General features: G+C 43.6%; 1 protein-coding gene across 2 annotated transcripts; it reads right to left on the reverse strand.

The window, feature by feature from the left end:
• Positions 1-2,692: 2,692 nt before the first annotated feature.
• tcea2 (transcription elongation factor A (SII), 2) lies at positions 2,693-9,472 on the reverse strand. 2 transcript variants are annotated; one of them, XM_089007547.1, is made up of 10 exons: positions 9,286-9,472; positions 8,616-8,678; positions 8,059-8,164; positions 7,603-7,690; positions 6,793-6,920; positions 5,019-5,076; positions 4,599-4,752; positions 4,353-4,499; positions 4,209-4,280; positions 2,693-3,009 (listed from the first exon to the last, which is right to left on the reverse strand). In XM_089007547.1, exons 1-10 carry the CDS (start codon positions 9,352-9,354, stop codon positions 3,001-3,003), a joined length of 894 nt encoding a protein of 297 aa, XP_088863673.1. In that variant the 5' UTR covers positions 9,355-9,472; the 3' UTR covers positions 2,693-3,000. The 2 variants fall into 2 exon arrangements, with proteins under 2 accessions (XP_088863673.1, XP_088863600.1); XM_089007474.1 differs by having other exon boundaries at positions 6,793-6,923.
• Between the last annotated feature and the right edge of the window lie 11,241 nt (positions 9,473-20,713).

The raw sequence follows: 20,713 nt of genomic DNA on the forward strand, positions 1-20,713 counted from the left end.
ATATGAAAGTAACAGCTTATGCGGGTTCAGTCATACCAATGAAAGGAAAATGCATTGTGAATGTGACACATAAAGGCCAATTACATAAGCTATCTTTCATCATAGTTCCAAGGGATGTGCAGGGTCTACTAGGATTGTTGGCATGTGAGAGACTACACCTAGTGAAGAGAGTTTTTGTTGTGGATAGACAAAAAGAGACAGCATATGATCAACTGATGGAGCAGTACAAAGACTTGTTTCAAGGGTTAGGCTGCCTACCAGGAGAACACACAATCAGAGTGGACAAAAGTGTGCCACCAGTCATACATCCATGCAGGAAAGTCCCGTTTGCTCTTCAAAAGCAGCTAAAATCAGAATTGGACAAAATGGAGAACAAGCATGTAATAAAGAAAATTGATGAGCCGACTGACTGGGTCAGTTCCCTTGTTGTCGTGGACAAAAAGAATGGAAAACTCAGAATATGCCTGGATCCCAGAGATCTAAACAGAGCCATCAAGAGAGAACACTTCAAGCTACCTACTCGTGAAGAGATTATGGCACAGTTTTCAAAGGCAAAGTATTTCAGCAAGCTAGATGCTTCTTCAGGATTTTGGCAAATGAAGCTGGATGAGCCAAGTTCCAAACTATGTACTTTCAACACTCCGTTTGGAAGATACAGATTCCTAAGACTACCTTTTGGAATTGCTTCAGCTCCTGAAGTTTATCACAAAACAATCAACATGATATATGAGCACTTGGAAGGAGTTGATACCTCGATGGATGACATCATCATTTGGGGTGCCACCAGAGTTCAACATGACGAGAGACTGAAAGCTGTGCTAGAAGCAACAAGAAAAGCAAACCTGAAGCTGAATAAAGAGAAATGTCAGCTAGGTACAACAGAATTGACATTTCTGGGAGATATCCTAAGCAGTGAAGGTATCAGACCAGACCCACGAAAAGTGTCTGCTATAGAAAACATGCCAAGGCCACAATGCAAAAAAGATGTGCAACGGTTTAATGGGATGATCACTTTCATGGGAAAATTTATACCCAACCTGTCAGAAAAGATGGCCCCACTGAGACAACTAACTGAGAAGAAGATAGAATGGCAATGGAATCATGAGCATGAAAGGGCATGGAATGAACTGAGGAAGCTGCTCACAGAGGAACCAGTACTGAAATTCTATGATCCAGAAAAACCAATCAAAATATCATCGGATGCATCACAGAGTGGGCTTGGTGCAGTACTTCTACAAAAACATGAAGGCTGGCAACCCGTAGCATATGCATCGCGTTCGATGACGGATCCGGAAACACGTTATGCACAAATTGAAAAAGAACTGCTCAGCATTACGTATGCCTGTGAGAGATTTCATCAATTTGTGTCAGGACAAGAAATCAGCGTGGAGACTGATCACAAGCCCTTAATAGCATTGTTTCAAAAGCCACTAAATGACTGTCCACTCCGTATACAGCGAATGATGATCAGGCTACAACGTTACTCACTGAAGGTCGCATACACCCCTGGAAAACTGATGTATACAGCTGACACTCTATCCAGAGCTGTTGACCCGAAGGAGCACTCGAAGGCTAAACTGGATGAAGAAGTCGAAGCTTACGTACACATGATCACCAGTGCATTGCCAGTTGCAGATGCAACACATTAACTGTACATATATATATAAAAAAAGTATTGAATATCCAACAAGGAGCATTTTTTTGTTGTTTTGGTTTTGGGATTCATTCGATCATTTCTACAAATCGAGCAATGTGAGTGTCAATGGAAGGTATGGGCAATTTAAAGAATGACATCGCATCATTTAAATCATTAAAAACAACGTACAGTATATTTTCCTCAGCCCTCAAGCTGGCAAAACTATTGAAAGTTCAATGCATCTAGATGTGTTTTGGTTTGTTTTTTAACCATCCTTGCGAAATAAGCTCTTATTGCAGTTGTTTTGAGTTCAAAGTGACCATGACTTGAGGAAAAGCTCATTGTTGACACAACGCTCACACACTAACTTACTAAACACGCTGTCAAACACTCAATTTATAGTTCTCCATATTTTGCTTTCCGCTGTCCCTTGTCATCCGATCCTTATATGGGAATTCCGTTTTTGTCACACGCGCGCATGCACACACACACACACACACACACACACACACACAGACACACGCACACACACGCGCACACACACACACGCACACACACACACAGCACACACACACGCTCAGTCTTTGCGTTATAGATACAAAAACAGGCCAATAAATGAATCATAGTATAGTATTCAGCAAGGATACTTCTACGAAGATTTGAGTCAAAATATTTCCGAGTTGTATGTATTTTCTTTTGGAGAACACGCCTGAACTTGAAAGGTCGAGTGTGACTTTGCTGAGAACTATTTGAGCCAAGCAGCTGTCAAAGTTCCGTCAGAAGCCGAAGCGTGCGTCCTTGCAGTGTTTTCTTTCTTTCTTTCTTTCTTTTTTTTCTTCTCTGAGATTCCTCACATGACACGGGATCCAAGTAGCATCCTCTTCGCCATGCTCACGTCACGCGTGGAAAGAACCCGAGCCACGTTTCCACAACACATCATTGTTATCTACTAGTCGACGACTCGTCTTCTTTGCCCTCAAAAATCACGCCAGCAAATCCAAAAAGTTATGATTATTTTTGTGTTCCCAATAACTGAATCAGCAGCATGACTTTGCAATGATTCAAGGCAACTTTATTGGGCACGACATCGTGTACAAAACAAGAAGGCATATTCAGTCCACAAAGCCCTCATAACTTAATACCTGGAGGAAACGTGTTAGTCGTTGCGCTACTTTACATTTTTTCTAAATAACACCAGCAGCCATTTTTCACCTAAATATACCCGTCGATACTTTCCTGAATAGATGATGCATTTTTGTACATGCATTTTTCTTTTTTAGAAATGCTACAAAACAAAGGTAACATTCAAACCAAAATTCAACTGGTTGTTTTTGCATCCGGGTGGGACGGTAAAACAGCATCCCTCAGAAGAACTGAAAAACAAACAAAAAATAGATACATATATATTTAGAATGGATGAAAACGTGTCCGATTTCAATAGAAATGAGGAAGTACATTTTAGCTGTTCATTACTGCCCAGTAAACTGGCGCATTGATTGGAGTGCTATCCATAGGTCAAATCGAAGCGCCGTAGAAAATGATGAAGTGCTTATAAATGAAATGTATTATTATTATTATTATTATTATTATTATTATAGATGTGTAATGATGGCATTTAAGGGGTGGCATAAATCAAAGCGAGTTCAGAAGAGAACGACTTCAGATGGCGAACAGCAAACAATAGGTCGGTCTCTGCTGCCACCTGGTGGTGACTCTGCTTTTTGTCTCGTTCTGAGCAACGGATCCGTTTCCAGCACACTTTCTCTTCCGTTTCAGTCTCTCCAGCCTACAGATTTAGAACTTTTGGAGGAAGAAACGCTACTATATTGTGATCTTAAAAATGTATCAATAAAGACCGAAAATATTTTCAAAAAGAGAGACCATAAATCATTGCTAAACTTTTTCCACCCTGGTGAGAATGGCTGAGAATGTGGTGGAAAAGGTCTGCGCATCCTCTTCTCCCTGAAAACGGAGTTGCCTTCAGAAATAGTCCATCGCAATCAAACTCTTGATCAATTTGAGTCATCTTATCATTCACTGGAAAAGATTTGACAGATGTCGCAAGATTGCTTGTCGCCAAATGACTTGTACAAGTGAGTGTTGAAGGGTGCAAAACATTTGGCCATTACTTTCTGTTCTTCACTGCGAAAACCTGAGCATTTCAACAGGGGTGTGTAGACTTTTTAGAGCCGCTGTATGTGACACACAGAGCAAACAAGCGTTTGTTTGTGCTGTGTGAGAAAAAGCACAACAAAACTCTCGAGTTCATCAAAATGCGGGCAATATTTGTGTTCTTTTACGAACCAAAGATATTCAATTATATAGGAGAGAATGTATTCTTAAAACACGGGCCTTACAATTGCACCTCGGTCCCTTTTCATCAATAACATTTTTAAAAAGTACTGAACTAAAATGTAATTTGGCACAAACTCACACATGCAAATTGAGACATGTTGTTTTTTCCTTCCTCTAGAGTCAAGTAAAAAAGCCCCGATGAGAAGAATCCCACATTGGATGTCTTTGCAAATGTCCCCATTGTGGGAGGAAGAAAGGTTTTCCGATTGCGATTTACCTTCCACCGGTTGCCACATTCGTTACACACTACAAAGGTGGTCATTGGTTCGTCAGCGCTGCGAGTTTGCACCTAAAAAGAAACAACACAGTCAGGTATGCATATTTACAGTGTGTGTGTGTGTGCGTGTGCGTCCACCTGTACCTGTGTATAGGTACAGTCCCTCCCCTGACAATTTTTGCACACAAACATGTCAGTCTTGCTCCCGCCCACTTTGGACAGCTGATGCTCTCGAATGGATTCTTTGGTCAGAGTTTCTCTGATCTTCTTCAGCTCCGCGCTCGCCATCTCCTGCGCAAAAAAAACAAAGATCAGATGGACGTCGTCGCGAAATGCGCGGCGGTCATCCGTCGACCGAGAGTGTAGCCAATCGGCGGCGGGCGAGCAGACCTCGGAAGTCATGCAGGCGATGCGCTGAGCGGAGATGTTCCCGCGCAAGACGTTCCGCCGAAGCTCCGGGTTCTTGCGATCCTTCAGGTTGGAGATTCGACTCCGTAGACGCGCTTTGTACTTGATGTCCGTCGACTTGAAATTGTCAAAGATCTGTGCGCCCCACCGGCTGTCAAGGACATCAAATTCCTCAACTATGTTTGTTTGCACTTTGGTGTTTTACATTTCCGATATTTTGTATTGTATAATAAGGCAGGTGCGTTGACGTGTATTGTCGTGGAGGAATGATTGGATGGCACTGAGGAGGTTGTTTGCTTTTACAGGTTCCGCTGTGCCTCAGTGCTAAAAAAACAAGACGAAACAAGAACAATTCAATGCTTAGCTTGCGGTTGCATCACGGAGTCAAAGAATGGATGGATATGTTCCTCAATTTGTGCCGCAAGGAGGCTACAGTCCACTCCAAAGGTCTTGTAGTCATCTAAGGGGAAAAGAACAACAACAAAAATAAGAGTTTGAGACACATTTATGACTGAGTGGTGAAGAATGATATCCCGTCGAAAAGTGTGAAAGGCACAAACCTTGAACTAGTTTGTGGACTAAACGCCAAGAAAACAAAGTAAAACATGAAGTCTGACGAGATCGACTTCCGATCGCATTCCGGGACAATTCAGAGTTTGGTCAAAGTGACATCTAATCAGGCTCCGGAAAATGATTGTCAGCGTGGCGATTTCCAATTTTTAATTCCAAATTTATCCTGCTTAAATGACTCGCGGAAGTATCGCTTGCGGAGATGAACCGATAGCTGCATCCAATTGTTGGAGTCGTGCAGAAGCAAAGCGGGCCCTTCCCATTACACTTCCCACTTCCGGCCAGCATGTTTCACCAGTGGCTCCTTTTTCAGACTTGTTTTATTCTTATGCCAGACGTAACCATCTGCGTACATTCCCTCGCGTCCAACTTGTACTTTCTTTTAATTGTTGATATTTTGTCTTGATTGTCGTCAAGTCTGAAAGGCACGGACGGCTTGGATAGTTCTTTTATTGCTCATTTGCCTTACGCTCAGTTGGAGTCTTGTAACAAGGGATGTGAGATCCACCCTTTGTGAAATATTAAAATTGCTCAAGTGATTAAAATGTTTAAGTGTCATGAAAATGCAAATAAAAACGAGGGGATTATGTATTTGTTCACCACATTGTCCATGTTTTTGGAATGTGGGAGGTGGGCCAGATATTGTGTTACTATACGTTGTTGTTGGGTTGTTTTTTTTTTTACTTTGGCCATTTTAATGTTTAACTTAAAGGACAAGCGACACCATTTTTTTGTTTCCTCACTGACATCAGAAAAACGTTTTCTAGCATCTAAAATAGCCAAAACGCGCAGTCTGATATTTTTAGTCAAATGCAAAACACCAATGAAAATGACTTCAAGTGTCCAAAAACGACTTCAAAATGAAACCGGAAATGGCCAGTTTCAGAAGGTCCCGCCCCCTTGTTCGTGGCGTCACATCAGGACGTCTTGCCTTGCTCGAGAATCAAAACAATGGCTTCAGATGCTTTCTTGTTACTCATCCACTTATGAATATGATTCAAATAGTTCTGAAGAGGAAAGCAGAAATGTTTGCAATCGATTCAAGAAGTAATTCTGTAACATTTTGAGGCATCTGGATGAAATGTAGCAACCAGAAAATGCACAAGATGGTGCTCAAGCTCCGTTGAAAATGGGCTGATTTGTCTGCTGGGAATTTTTGTCAACTAGTATCAAATAGTAGTCTTGGTGCAACACACAACCATTCACCATGGCGTTTTTTCCTACTAATTTGGCCATCAACACAAAGTTTTCAGACAAAATAAAGTACACAAAATGCATTGTGTGTCGCTTTCTCGCTCAGTGACGTCACGTCGGGCATCGTCATCAACTCGACTTCCTGAATATTCAGTACGAGTCTTAAAAGGTAAAATCTAGCTTTAATATGCGCTGGAATCTTTGTAAAATAGGCTCAGTAGAAGTCATTTGAAGCCATTTTACAAATTATGGACAGAAATTGTCGGGCGGCGTCGGTTGTCCTTTAAACAAGATGTTTACTTCTTGATACAAAATCCACAGTATTAAAGTAGGGTATAAGTATTTCCACCAATAATATGAATTCTGATAACAATCTAAGGGCAACATATATATCAGGTTATTCCTTCCTTACCGGCAGTTTGCAGCGCCGCCACCAGCAACTCTCGACATTTATTCCGCACGTTGTCTGCGGTGAGTGGATTGGCTGGGAAGGATGTGACCGGAGAGGGCAGAGCAACAGGAGACTTGCCTCTTATCTTGCTGCTGCGATATATTCAACAAACAAAAACAAAACACATTTTGTAAATCACACACTACCGGATTCATATATGTCAATATAGCGGGATGACAAGGCATGCGTCAAGCAAAAAGTATTTTGCTCTCTGACGGAACAATGGGAATCTTCATGAATGGCTGATCAAATATCTTCAGATTAAAATCAAGTGTTTTACAGATGTGGAAAAAGGTATGGTGAAATGGCCTTTAAATTAATTAATGAATGAATATTTTTGACATAGTGTATTGAAAAAAACTTGTAGCCTTAACACAAACATATTTTTCCCTTTGCATTAATTGGCAGAAACTCCCGGAGATGTTTTTTTTTCTTAAAAATCAAGTGAATTTAAGAAATAGTGTCGAAAAGAAAAATAGATTTTGTCAAATCACAATTCTAAAAAAGAAAAAAAAAACATGAGAAAAACACCCAATTTTGATGATGCCCCCCCAAAAAATTGGATGTTGGTGCTTAGACCTGTGGTGACAAGCAAGCAAGCAAGCAAGCAAGCAGGAGCGAGGAGCGAGGAGCGAGGAGCGAGGAGCGAGGAGCGAGGAGCCCACTCCTTGCAATGAAGTTCCAAAGTTATGCAATGACGGTCTCATCATCAGTATTTTGGAAAGCAAAAACTTGGTGTTGACAAAACCCTGCGGCGATGATAAGACAGACCTTTTGTCACTGCCGTCCTTGGATGTGGAAGATGTCCCGATCGGAGAAGCGTCATTCTTCTTGAAGGGCGACGTCCCCTTGGAGCCATCTGACACAACCAGAAATAACACGATTCCAAATCGTACGATTCGACAGCTTGTAAGCACGGGAAGATGATGTGCTCTTCGTAAAGTGTGTAAATACGGGGGAACCTCCAAAGTTGAATGCCGCAATTTCCTCCACCAAAATGTGGACGAAATGGCCTATATATGAAGCAAGGGTGGCCTCTTTGCCTCTCCCATTTCAAGATGAGCGTCCAGATCCATAGAAAGGATTGAAAGTCACTTTGACTGTTAGAGGTTCCACTGCATCCACACACACACACACACACACACACACACACACACACACACACACACACACACACACACACACACACACACACACACACACACACACACACACACACACACACACCTATTAATTTCTTCCAGGACTTGATGAGCACTTTGGCCAGATTCTGCACATCCTGATCTGAACTTATTTTCCTCACGGCATTCACCGACGTTCCAACTCTGGTGGACTGACAAATAACATAACATGACATGAAATGGAATGAAATGGAATGAAATGAAAGGCCTTCCTCGGCATTTGGACTTTGGTCCGCACGCAAAATATCTGCTGGCTGGCTGGCTTACTCAACTCTTTGTTTGCTACGAGTGGTCAGAATGAACATTTTCCAAAATGGAATTCTCAATGTCATTTATAGAAGGCACTTCAAGAGCAAAACATTTCAAAAGCTTCTTGACTTCCTCGCCAGAATGTATTTGCCGATCAAAATATTGGTACCGCTTCCGTGAAAAAAAAACAAAACAAAACAAAACAAAACGACTTGATAGACACGCAGCGGTTCCTGTTAGTTTGTTAAGTGACCCGGAGAACATACGAGCGCAACGAGGTCAGAGAGAAGCTTCCAAGCCTAAGTCTACGCGCGCTCCCACCAACGAATAATTGGGGATGAAATTAAAAACAACCTGCAGAGTTTCCAGAGACATCGTCGCGTTCTTCAATTCGCTCAACAGTTCCAAAGCGCCAACCTGCAAGGCAACATTTGGGACACTCAATTCCACGCGTGACGTACCTGCCACGTACGTATCTCTCACTAACTGTCGGGATGGTCAAATGATGTGACTTGGAATTAAACGCGATTGGGTCACATTTGTTATCTTCGTGACTATATATAGATCATGTGATTGCCACTGTCTATCATCTGAGATTTCATGAAATACATTCGGATGAGTGACAGGCTCATATCAAGTTGCGGCGCTCTGGATGCATTTTATTCACGGTATTATGACATGAAAATCACAAAAGACGTTTGCTTATCCTGAAAATAAACATCCCATGGATAACCCTTGTAACACCCTGGCAGTGAAATACTCATTTAAAGCATTGATACAAACAATGAAAAAAATACCTACAACATATTCTCCACATTTCATCTTATAAATGTCCCGCCTTTCAATTTGAATTTTATTGAAGATAGGTGGGAAATGAGGATCGGCGCGTTGGTTTGTAATTGAATTGCAGGTGGAAGTGATTGATTGGGACTCAGCGATTTTGAGCAATCGATGCTGTGTTTAAACCTCTTCGAATTCTGACCAAGGTTTTCGTTGCCTTTGCCGATGTCGGCAACTCACTCACCGTGTTGTTCTTGTGGACCATCTTGTCAAGTTTTCTGCCGATACGCGCCACGTCTGTTTGGGTGGCCATGTCGAACGGACCGTCAAGCGTGACTCAAGAGTCATTTCATGAAGGAGGGAGGGAAGCAATTGATCAATTGATCGGGCGACTGTGGCCTCTTTGGCCTTGCCGCCTTCCCAGCTGCGCCCTTGTCATCTGGGAAGAGCGGGTGCGTGCTGGGAGTTGGAGTTCATTTCCGCCATGGTCTTTTCTTCTCGACAACTGCCCTATTTTAAGATCAATTCGTAGATTCACATCACCGCCACTATCGGCATTGACGTTGTTTCAAAAAAATGCTTCATATATTACGAGCGACTTTATGGGGAAAGCTACCGCGAATCTGGCAGGGAGTACGTTTCAGACCTGCCCATACGCACCATTTCCGCCAGATGTCAGTGTTACCTGCTTTATGCTTTATGCTTTTTTTTTTTTTACATTGACTGTCTTGACTAAAAGCACAAAATTAAATGTCATCGTACTGGGCAATTTTAAAAAAAGCTCACAGGTAATTTCACACGAACATCATGATTTATTTACTGTAAAACAAATATTTTAGGGACAGTTTACAAATTACCATTGTGATACAGTGACCTTGAGAGTTTTGAAATGTGCTGATAAATTACATGTATTATTATTATTATTATTATTATTATTATTATTATTATTATTATTATTATTATTATTATTATTATTACAGTACACAAACATTTTGAGACCATTTCTATCATTGACTCCTTCCATCACCCGGGACCTCAAATGAAGTCACTTTGTTTATTTTCTTTTTTTTATGAGTTTGTACTTTCCATATTTATAATTAGCATTGTGGATCGGTCAGTTTATATCCTAGGTATCATCACTGGAGCGTGTAGTCTTAAGGAACTGAACTGCGATGTCTGGGCGGGTTCTCACTCGACATGCTCTCAGACGCTGATACTTGCCAGACAAGTGAAGATTGTTTTCATGTTTTTTAAGAACTTTTATTCATGCACTAAAGCAGCTTTTTGTAATGCACATCAGCAAGTACGTGCGGGTGAGCTGTAAAACAATCCAATCAGTGCCTTTTGGTTACATTCTTCACCATTGAACTCTGGCCGGTAATTGCCAGCAAGCACTTTTGACAAAATGTCCTATTCATCTTTGAATTGGTGTGCCATTTTGGGCACGGTACAGTCTATACATTTCTGGGTTGATTGGGCTTTTTTCTGAATTAAAAACGCCCATGTTTGTTTCATTTTTTATTTGTTTTGGACCACCAGAAAACAATGTGATCCCACGTTGGACCCACCTGAAGCGGGAAGTGTTTGTTCCAGTTATCAGTGGCACAATTCAGGAAGTGGACTTTCCCTGTGATCTATGGAGTCATTCAAAGTCACCTCCGACGCCAGGAAGTGCTTCTCTCCTTCAAGTTTCTGCCATTGAGTCCCATGCAGGAAATGTCCGCTGTCCTTCATGCGCTGCCGCCTGAGCAAAACCCGGGCAGCAGGAATTGTCCTCCACTCGCCCCCCCAGTCTATACAGCGAGCGGTGCCGATGATGTCAGACAGGAAGTGTCCTCTCCGGAGGATGGATGGATGGATGGAGCCATTCTGGCCATCGTGGGCTGCATTCTCCCTCTGATGCTAAATGAGTGCAGCAATCTCGGTCTGGAGATCACACGAGCACTTTGTTGGCGAGACTTCACGCCGCAAAAACAAAACAGAGGTGCCTGAAAATCAACTCCTGACTAGGACGTCAATCAAGAAGTCTTAGAACAAGTCACTGGGAGAAAACCTTTCGGCAACCAAATGCATGTCCAGGGCCAACTCGCACTCCACATGGGCGATTTCATGGTCAAAATGTCAACACAAGTGATGATCAGTCTTCTGACTGAATGCAAATTCACAAACCTGTTTGCAATCCTTTTCCGGCAATCTTTCTACCTCTGCCACGAAACCTCCGTTTCGATTGTCTTCAAATCCACGTTATCCTCACATGGATTATGAGGGTGCTATAGCCTATCCCAGCTGTTTATGGGCATGAGGGCGGGGACACCCTGAACCGGTTCTCAGCTCATCGCATGGCCCACAGAGATCATCTGTGCTTATGCACTCAAACCAGGTGACAACAAGAGCGATCAGCCTCCATGCATGTTGGAATGTGGGAGGAAACCAGAGTACCCGGAGAAAAGCCACGCGGGTATGGGTGCAACATGCAAGGCCCACACAGGAAAGCCGGAGCTGGAATAGAACCGGTACCGTTGCACCATGAGGTTGACGCCTGAGCCACCGGGTTGCTCCACTTTGTTGAGAAATGGCATCTTTCCAAATCGATGAGAAGGTTTCTTCAGCCGGCAACTGTACAAATTTGAAAACACAGACGCGTCTTTTCATCATGAATGCAAAAAGGAAACATTACTTGTACACTTCAAGTTTTTATGGTTGGAAAAGATCCTGTCATTCTGTATGACTGTATTTCTTTTGGGAAATGTATTTTGAGATATCAAAAAGTGAGCAAGATCCCATGCAGAATGAATCGCACTTGGAGGTTCCACTGTCCATTGGACATCATGCAGCAGCTCTGGCGACTCGATGTCACTTTCAATCAACTTTGTCTTGAAGTAAGCGTCCGTCTTTGTCCCTTTTCAGTATGCCTGCCCTCATTATTGTGTGTGAGCAAGCAAAGTTGCATATAGGTCAAATGAGGGGGTGGGGGGGGACTTTGCGGGACCCGCCGCGTAGAAAAGCTGCTCCAATAGCCATGTAAAAACAATACATTCTCACGCACGCACACCATCACCCGCTTTGTCTGCGGCAGCAGCACAATTCCCAGAAACTGCCTTTCATCCGCAAAACGTACGCGCGCACACCCGCACACTCTACATTTGTATCGACTCTGTCAGATGGAGCGCTGCATGCTTTACGTGTGTTGACTGGTTAAGTGCATTGACACGGCGCAAAGCAAGCGTTGCTACACAATGCTGGGATGCAGAAAACGTGTGTGATTGTTCAGAGTGCGCACACCCCCTGTCACTCAGGCACACACACTTGAGAGATTATTGCTTGTATGTATGTGTGTGTGTGTTTGCTCTCTTTTTGTGCAGATGTTGAGCTGTTGTCAGCTCTTTCTTAAACGGAAGCTCTACGGTATATTGTTTTCCAAATACCATTTGGAAAGTCAGTTATTGGTCGGTGTGTCGAACTATCGCAGTATCTGCAAACACTGCAAAAGTAACCAAAGTATTCCGGTTTAGTCCCGCATTCCCAAAACATCGCTAAATCACGGAATGGCAACTTAAATGCTGGAGGAATATGTTTTTCATCATTGCTATGAGGGCCGACGTGCACTTCCTAACCAGATGTACAACAAACTATAGACAAACTATACACTTTTTTTTGTATTTCACTGAACTACATCACAGCGTCTTAGTATGTTTAATTTTTCACAATACACATGCTCATGCAACACACACACACACACACACACACACACACACACACACACACACACACACACACACACACACACACACACACACACACAGCTCATGTATTTTGTTTTTCTACTTTCATTCCTTTCATCACTTTGCTGCTGTGAAATGTAAATTTCTCCACTGTGAGACTAATAAAGGCAAATCCAATCCAATCCAATCCAATCCAATCATCGTGCACTTGCATCTCGTTTTCCAAAGTAGACGCACAGAACCTCAGGGCCAGAAGAAAGATTCAAAAGAAGCTAACAAAATGTATGACGCTACAAAACGTGAACGTACATTATCCCGTGACTGTAAGGTGTCCTTGAGAGTTTGGAAAGGCGCTTAGAAATTAAACGTATCATTATTTTCATTAAGAGGATCGTGGAGAGAAGAGCTCACGTGGCTTGCAGCCGACGAGGCAAAACAAACATTGCAGTGGACAACTGGAGCAAAATCATCAGCAAGAGATATTTACGCTAACTTTTTCTCACGACTTTCAGACACTGGTCCACTATAGGAAAGATATTTATGAACACCCCGCCCCCCCTCCAGTATCTGGTCCCATTCCAAATTATAAGTCATTCTAAGTGCCTTACACGCTGGGTCCGAGAGGACAGTCATTTCATCTGTGCTGTATGTCATGCATATTAGCATATTTGACAAGAAAGCTGACTTTGACTTTGAAATTACCCATACCTGTGCGCATGATTGAGTGTGAATGCTTGTCTCTGTGCCTTTTGATGGCTGCCAACGAGTCCAAATGTTCTTCCCGTACGTTTTACATCCACAGAGACATACAGAGCTTCAGATACACATAGTAAGAGTGAAACAAAACCACCAAGATAAACACGAACACTATTCACAATGTGGGGTCGCATACATGGGCACTTGCGTGCAAGCCTCATAGACCTCACACACACACACACACACACACACACACACGATTTTTGACATTGTCTGCATAGTTGCAGCAACCGCAAGAAAACTTGTGTGCCGATTGTGTGGTGACCGAATTGGAGCCTCTGAGTTCGCTGTCACTTGTTTGTTGTCCTCAGTCAACTCTGCTTTCAACAAAGCTAAAAGCTGATTGGCAAGTCGTCCTTCAATGCTGAGAAGGGTAGCTAGCTTCTCCATTGTATGACGATGACTACTAATATAAGTTGATATACAGCGACTGACAAACACCCAGTTCACTTTGTTCCCAGCCGCTTGCCCAAAGGCAAAGCTCCTCCACTCTAATGAGGAACAAACGCTTTGGAAAATGTGTTGATGACTTGAAAAATGTGACTGCACAACTTCAAATGTTCTTCCGAGAGAAGGTTTGAAAACTCAGGCCGAAGCATTGGAGCGGGCAGACATCTGCCGCAATTGCTCGGCTCGAGAGAAGAAGCTTCAAATGGAACTAAAACATACGCTAATCTGCTGCCGAAGGAAATTAGAGACCAGAGGTGGACCGTCAAGGCCTGCAAAGCCTTCTCCGTTGGCCTAAAAATATCAGAATCACTGACTAATGTTAATTCTATTTGTCCATGAATTCTCACTAAATAATTCCAAATTGTCTCACGGCTTCCTTTCGTCTGTTTGCCCCCGTCACGCTGCATACGGTTGTGTGATTTTCTATGTAAGCATTTAACCAATCATATTTCAGCCATCATTTGTCACCAGGGTCAGAAATGTATCCGGACGCCTTCACAATCAGTTGCGCGGGCCCCGTCGCATCAACCGTGTCGATCAAACTGTTGCTCTGACCAATCAGATTTCCAGTTGGCAACCCAAAAGGGGTAGCAAGGCCTTCTGGAAGGCGCTGGTCACAGCAGACATTTTGCAAACTACGATTGGCTAGTCACTCGGGACGTCACGGTGGAATGTGCACGTCTACTACAAGCTAAATGTTGAAAGCAAACACGAAGCTGTAGCGTCCATGGTTGTTGGAACGTAAACATAAACAAAAGGTCCATTGAAACTACCTCGCTCACTGGAATTAAACTACGTACCTCTGTTGTTCCGATGATTTCCTGTGTTGGAGGTCTGTTGTGGTTCTGTTGCTGATCCGATGACGTTTGTGGAGCTGGAACATTTTGTCTTTTTGTCCATAAGCAATTTGAATTTGGAAACACATTCTTTCATGTGTTCTAATGTACTTTCCGCCATCTGGTTTTTAAAACGGGGTGATGATTTTCGCTTCGAACACAAATCATGCTGTAAGTGTGACCAAAAGATAATGAATCGTTCACAGTCAACGTAACCGCAAGATGCCTTTCAAGAAGGAAAGAGAAGTAAAAACAAAAATGTATGCTTTGGGAAGTGGTGGGCCGTAAGTCAGAAAGCATTTCATTTGCGTCCAATTAGCCACAGCATGTACAGAGCGCGCTGGAAGATATGCCGAGACCACCTAGCTAGCAGCGACGCAACGGAGCAATTAACAAAAGATTCCCGGCATTCTTCCCGCCTCACCAATTAAAGGCGCTATCAAAGCCACCGGCCGCTAAATCTTCACGTCTCATACTCGGTCTGCTTTATTTTGCACTTCAGCCCCCTCACGAGGTCACGTCCAAAAACACAACTACTACAACAGAGTTCATCGGGGGCAAGGAAGGGAAGGTTGTTCACTGGCCGAGTCCATCAGCAGACTTCAATGGTGCTGTACTCGGTAAATAGACTGAAGGGAGTAACCCCCCTGCCAAAAGAAGCAACAGGAAGAAGCTACGGCCTTCGCCTGGAGAAGCAGAACGGGAGCAAGGAGACTTGCTGCACCGATGCAAAATATTTTGAAGCAAACTTTCAGCCTGAAATGAAATGACTCCATTTGAAGTCTTCAAAATGGAGTGTTTGGTCCCATTGTTTCAATACTTTTGTCCATGCACCATCTCCCCTGAACTATGCTTACAAGCAAGCTTTGGGCCGTCCCCAAAAGGTGCTCCTGCACATCAATCTGTTTTGTTTACCTCCAAGTGGCACACACGCAGGCTGCCCTGATCATCATCCCCACCTTGAAAAACTCGCCCTTGTGCTACTTTGTCCCTTGTCAGATGATTGACCTGACCTTGTTCGCTGTTGTGGTGTATCCTTGACCTCATGCTACATTCCTTAGTTGTGTTATCACTATTTTTATCCGTTTTCTGTTGTTATATTATTCATGGCAGCACTTTTTTTCCGCTGCGGTTTTTAGTGTTTTGCATAAAGTCGTGGCCTCACAAGACAAAGGGTGAAATTTAAAGTGTCGAGCAGAGTAGCAATCCAAAGCATAACTTCTGATCATATTTGGAAGACGGTGTGAAAAGCGGCATCAGACAAAGCCATTTTTACACTTGGCTGACAGAAAACAGTGGTTGCTTGATGTGTTTGGTGCATTCATCTTAAGAATGTCTACTCGTACTCACATTTTACCAATAACACTTTACATGTTTCTGTATGATTAAATCTAAAAGCCAAAATGGAGGTTGAAACTACCTGTTGAGTCAAAACATCTCTCTCATCTCATCTCATTTTCCGTAGCGCTTATTCCTCATTAGGATCGCGGGGGTTGCTGGAGCCAATCTCAGCTGTCTTCGGGCACGAGGCGGGGGACACCCTGAATTGGTTGCCAGCCAATCGCAGGGCACACAAAGACGTACAACAGTCACTCTCACACTCACACCTAGGGACAATTTGGAGTGGTCAATCTGCCCGCCATGCATGTTTTTGGAGTGTGGGAGGAAACCGGAGGACCCGGAGAAAACCCACGCGGGTCCGGGGAGAACATGCAAACTCCGAGTCAAAACATTGTATGGTAAAATGTGATTGTGATGGTGAATGTTATTTTATTTTATTTGTTCCACTTCCTGTGTGTGTGTGTGTGTGTGTGTGTGTGTGTGTCGGTGTGGGGGGGGAAGGTCTGATGGAATCCAAAAATATCAAAAGTTGTCCAGTTCACATGGAAAGAATAAAATGTATAGCCCATTGAACACAAGATTGGCTCTTTGTCCTGTTGTTGGATTTTGCTTGCAGTTTCCCGATCCCGAAGTCACCTCGTTCTGCTCGCCGTTGTCCGCTATGACCCGCACCGCTGTTTGCGCGTGTCTCAGTCTGATAGCATTGACGAGAGGAATCACTTGATCTCATTCAACAATTCCCGCAGCCTGAAAAAAACAACAAAGTGCCACATTTCACCTCCCGGCCCGGCGCTGTCGTCGTGGTAGCCAACAATAATCCAGCGTCTCCCACCTCCTGCTATTCCTCACTCCAATCCCATTTCTCTTCTTGTTCGGAAACGCTTGCTCGATGGGCCACAGATATTCGCGTGGCGGCGGAAAGCAAACAGGGGTGAGACGTGCCGGGAGTTTACATCAAGTCCAATCGAGAGCAAAGAGTTGGTGAAATAAACGCTAAACGGACACGTGCAGACTAAACAGTTTGCCAGAGAAACAAAGCAAATACGTGACATTGGGCACGCCCGCTGCCGCCATTTCGATGCGTACATGAGCCACTCGATCCTCGTGACGTTCATCTGCGTTCAATACAAAAGAGTCGCAACGTGTTTCCTCACAGAAGTTTCGCTAAGATAAGACGTTGATACAATGAGACATTTACCACGACGACACTTTGTGATGTCAGCAGCCGTAAAATGTTGTCTAAAGCAGAAATTCCTCAACAGTATTCTGCTTTTTATGAGGTACGCTGGAACTAATTATTCGATTTCAGTCACTGTCTCAATATTGCTATCAAGTTAAGAACAAATAATATAGCTTTGCCGTTGCTATCTTTGCGTCTATCTATGCTAGGTGTGTCCAGCTCATTTTTGTTGCGGCTCACATGGCAGTCACAGTTTGCTTGCGCGGGCTTAAAATGATTGTGAAATCGTACGCATTTGTAATCACCTCCTTGTATTATTGCAGAAGACAATTCATAGATGACATGTTTTAAAATCTAAAGTCAATCCCTGTAGTTTGTTCTTACGGTCACTGCAATAACTTGATAAGGAAATGCTTGAACTATGGCAACGTGATTAGTTATTGCATGTGACGAGCTGACATTTTTTAGCAAGGACTATGGAAGTTCACCTGCTTGCCAGATAAAATGATGGGGAGGGGCCATATCTGGCCATGACACCTATGCTCTATGCCAACAACGTTTAATGACTGGCAGAACTCCACTCTAGTAAATGGCAAATGCTACAACTAACCTGCGGCAACCCAGTGGGTATGATGATAGCTTCGTGTTTAACAAAGACCCCCCATCCCCACCCCCCTTTTTCTGTAGGTCACTGGTCAGGAGGACTTTCTGGATTTGCTTTTACACTTTGCCTTGCCCGCTGAACCAGAGTCATGCTGGGATTAAAACAAAAAGTGACACCAACAAAAATGGTTCCCACCAGGCTACAAGCACACAACTGTCCAAAATGTCCTCCTAACATAAACAGGTAAGCTTTAGTGTTCATAGTTTTTCATTTCCAGAGTTAGATTATTCTAAAAAGAGCATCCGTCAATGTCAACTGTTTTCATGCTGACTCCTAATTTTGCTGCCGTGGACATGCTTGCTTCCAAGCCGCAAACCACAATAGAGGTAGAGGCAATGCATATCGGTACCTATAAAATACTGACAGGCAAACATATTGTGTGTGGTAGAAACGTCTCCCTGCTTTCAATTGGAAACAGTTCCATCTAATTGTTGTCATATTTTTACGCTTGGACATGAGTGGAGGAGGTTCCATTGTCCAACAATGTACAAATGGTGATAGTATCGGAGGGGATTCCCGTGGCGACCTGTGTGCGTGTGTGCGTGTCCCCATCCATCATCATCACACACACTTCCCTCCCACAGCGCGTTCAAAAATAGACGTGTGTGTGAACATGACCTCTCCCACACATAAACACGTTGACACTCACGCAAGTAAACCCGCCCGCTTGGCTATGCCATTGTGTCGCTACGTCCGTCTATGAGTGCGCGTGTGTCGGGTGTGTGTGTTGTATCAGCACTTGTTGGCTTTTTGCTTGGTCCTCCCTCCTCGATTGTGTCTCCTCCCGAGCCGCCGCCGGGTCTTCAGTCACGGCAAATTTCCTTGACGCTAAAGTGTGGTTACGTCTGTCACGCAAACGCACACACGCATGCACACACAGACGTTTGTCTCAAAACAAGAAGTTATAAAGTCCATCTTGTCCTGATAGAAGAAACAGACATGACGCTTGTTTGCATGTGAACACCCAGTAAAGCAAGGGTGTGAAACTAGCATTTGTTGTGGGAAATATTAGCGTTAGTGTTCCGCTCAGAGTGCCGTGACTGAAAGTACGTGAATGTCTGGATGCCTCATGATACTATAAACTACAGATATTTGATTGAAAATTAGTTTGAGTTTGAGATTATTCAACTATTGTTCTCTCTAAGGGTTTTGCTAACAATGCTCACGATCAAACCTAAAGGCAATTTGTGTCACGTTTTGGTTCGCGATGCAACGGACAGGGCCGTGAGGCCCCACCCATTCCTGCTGTATGTTTTTTTTCCGAATGGCTGTGTCAATTTCATTGAAAGAAAAAAATGCCTTGTCTATGTGAAATGCTGAGACTGTTTGTAAAAAGGCGTCAAACAGGACAGTGACGCCCTTACCCGCATTCACTCTGACACACAGACACGCACGCGCACACACACACACACTCTGGACAGAGCAGTTAGGAGGGGTACTTCCTCCTGGTGGTCAAGCAGGAGGCTTCGAGACGCCACTGCAGCACCCCCTGGAGCCATGTGTGTGTGTGTGTGTGTGTGTGTGTGTGTGTGTGTGTGTGTGCGTGTGCACATATTTGCCATTTCATTGTGGGGAAGGGTGGGGGATTACCCACAGCAGAGATATTAACAATATCCTGCCCCGTTCAACTTGAGCGCTCGCTAATCACCATTCAGGATTGTGTTCCAAGTTACACTGTAGACCACTGGTGTCAAAGCAAAGGGCCGGGGGCCAAATCTGGCCAACAACCTTATTTCATTAGGCCACCAAAAGCAAATGAAGCATGTCAAGTGCCATGATGCTCGCTAAAGTCTGAACTCAAATTTCAAATTGTCCAATGTAAACCACAATAACAGTCATTATTTTGTACTTCAAATTCGAAAACTAGTTATTCATTAATTTGTTGTGCACTCTGTATGTAATATGTGGAGGGGATTAAACGTTCTGATGGCTTCACCAAATTCAAACAATGTTGCCCATGGCAAAAAAAAAAAAAATGAGTTTGACAGCCTTGCCGTAGACTGGTCTTTTCCACTGAATCTACATAATGCCTACATCGAGGATGACGCGACGACAACGAAACAATACGTTCTGCAAATAAAGATGTCAACAAGTAAAAGTCCCAACTTGACATTCAGGGTCGTGTTTGGAGTCATGTTCTTAAGATGGCCTTCATGTTGAAGTTATGAACTGCGATCCTCTGTCCTGATCCCCTTCAAGATGACATCCTCCTGTCTTAGTTGCCACGTGTCCAAAAATGTGACACGTCAGACAATTCGGGTCAGTGAGGCCGAGCTGTATCCCGGTGGCTTTCCTGTAATCTGACTGGCTACGGAAGACTCACGTCGAAAATATCGACTTGTTTACGCTTGCAGAACAGGTGGTTTGATACCTTCGTCTCAGCGGATTTGTAGCAGCAAAGCCTTTGTTGGCCTCCACCGACACTGTGCCGTGCACTTGACCCTCAATGTTTTCTGAAGAACGGGCTGGAGTGTCGGCAACAATGCAGCGGAGACATTGTGGTTCAAAACGTCATGATCTTTTTTCTTGGTCGTGAGCTAGCAGCAAAAACACAGGTGGAGGCAACACGAGTGAGAATGCCATCTAATCACGCCTGCTGTTATGCTCAAACCTCACGCACACTGTCAATCAGTGGAGGGCCGTGGATTTCATCGCTAGCCCTTCAGTAGTGCTACATCTCAATCAATCCAGACTGGAAAAAGTGTGGTGTGATTTACTACAAG

Source organism: Hippocampus bargibanti, linkage group LG01 (assembly GCF_051943395.1).
Source record: "Hippocampus bargibanti isolate YZ-2025 linkage group LG01, ASM5194339v1, whole genome shotgun sequence".
NCBI lineage: Eukaryota > Metazoa > Chordata > Actinopteri > Syngnathiformes > Syngnathidae > Hippocampus > Hippocampus bargibanti.

Bases quoted from the DNA above. Each gene is read 5' to 3' on its own strand.
- tcea2 (XM_089007474.1), bottom strand. From the start codon at position 9,354: ATGGCCACCCAAACAGACGTGGCGCGTATCGGCAGAAAACTTGACAAG. The intron at 4,500-4,598 runs GTCTGCTCGCCC...TTTTTTGCGCAG, and splicing joins TCGCCTGCATGACTTCCGAG to GAGATGGCGAGCGCGGAGCT. The intron at 4,281-4,352 runs GTACAGGTGGAC...GTTTCTTTTTAG, and splicing joins GGGACTGTACCTATACACAG to GTGCAAACTCGCAGCGCTGA.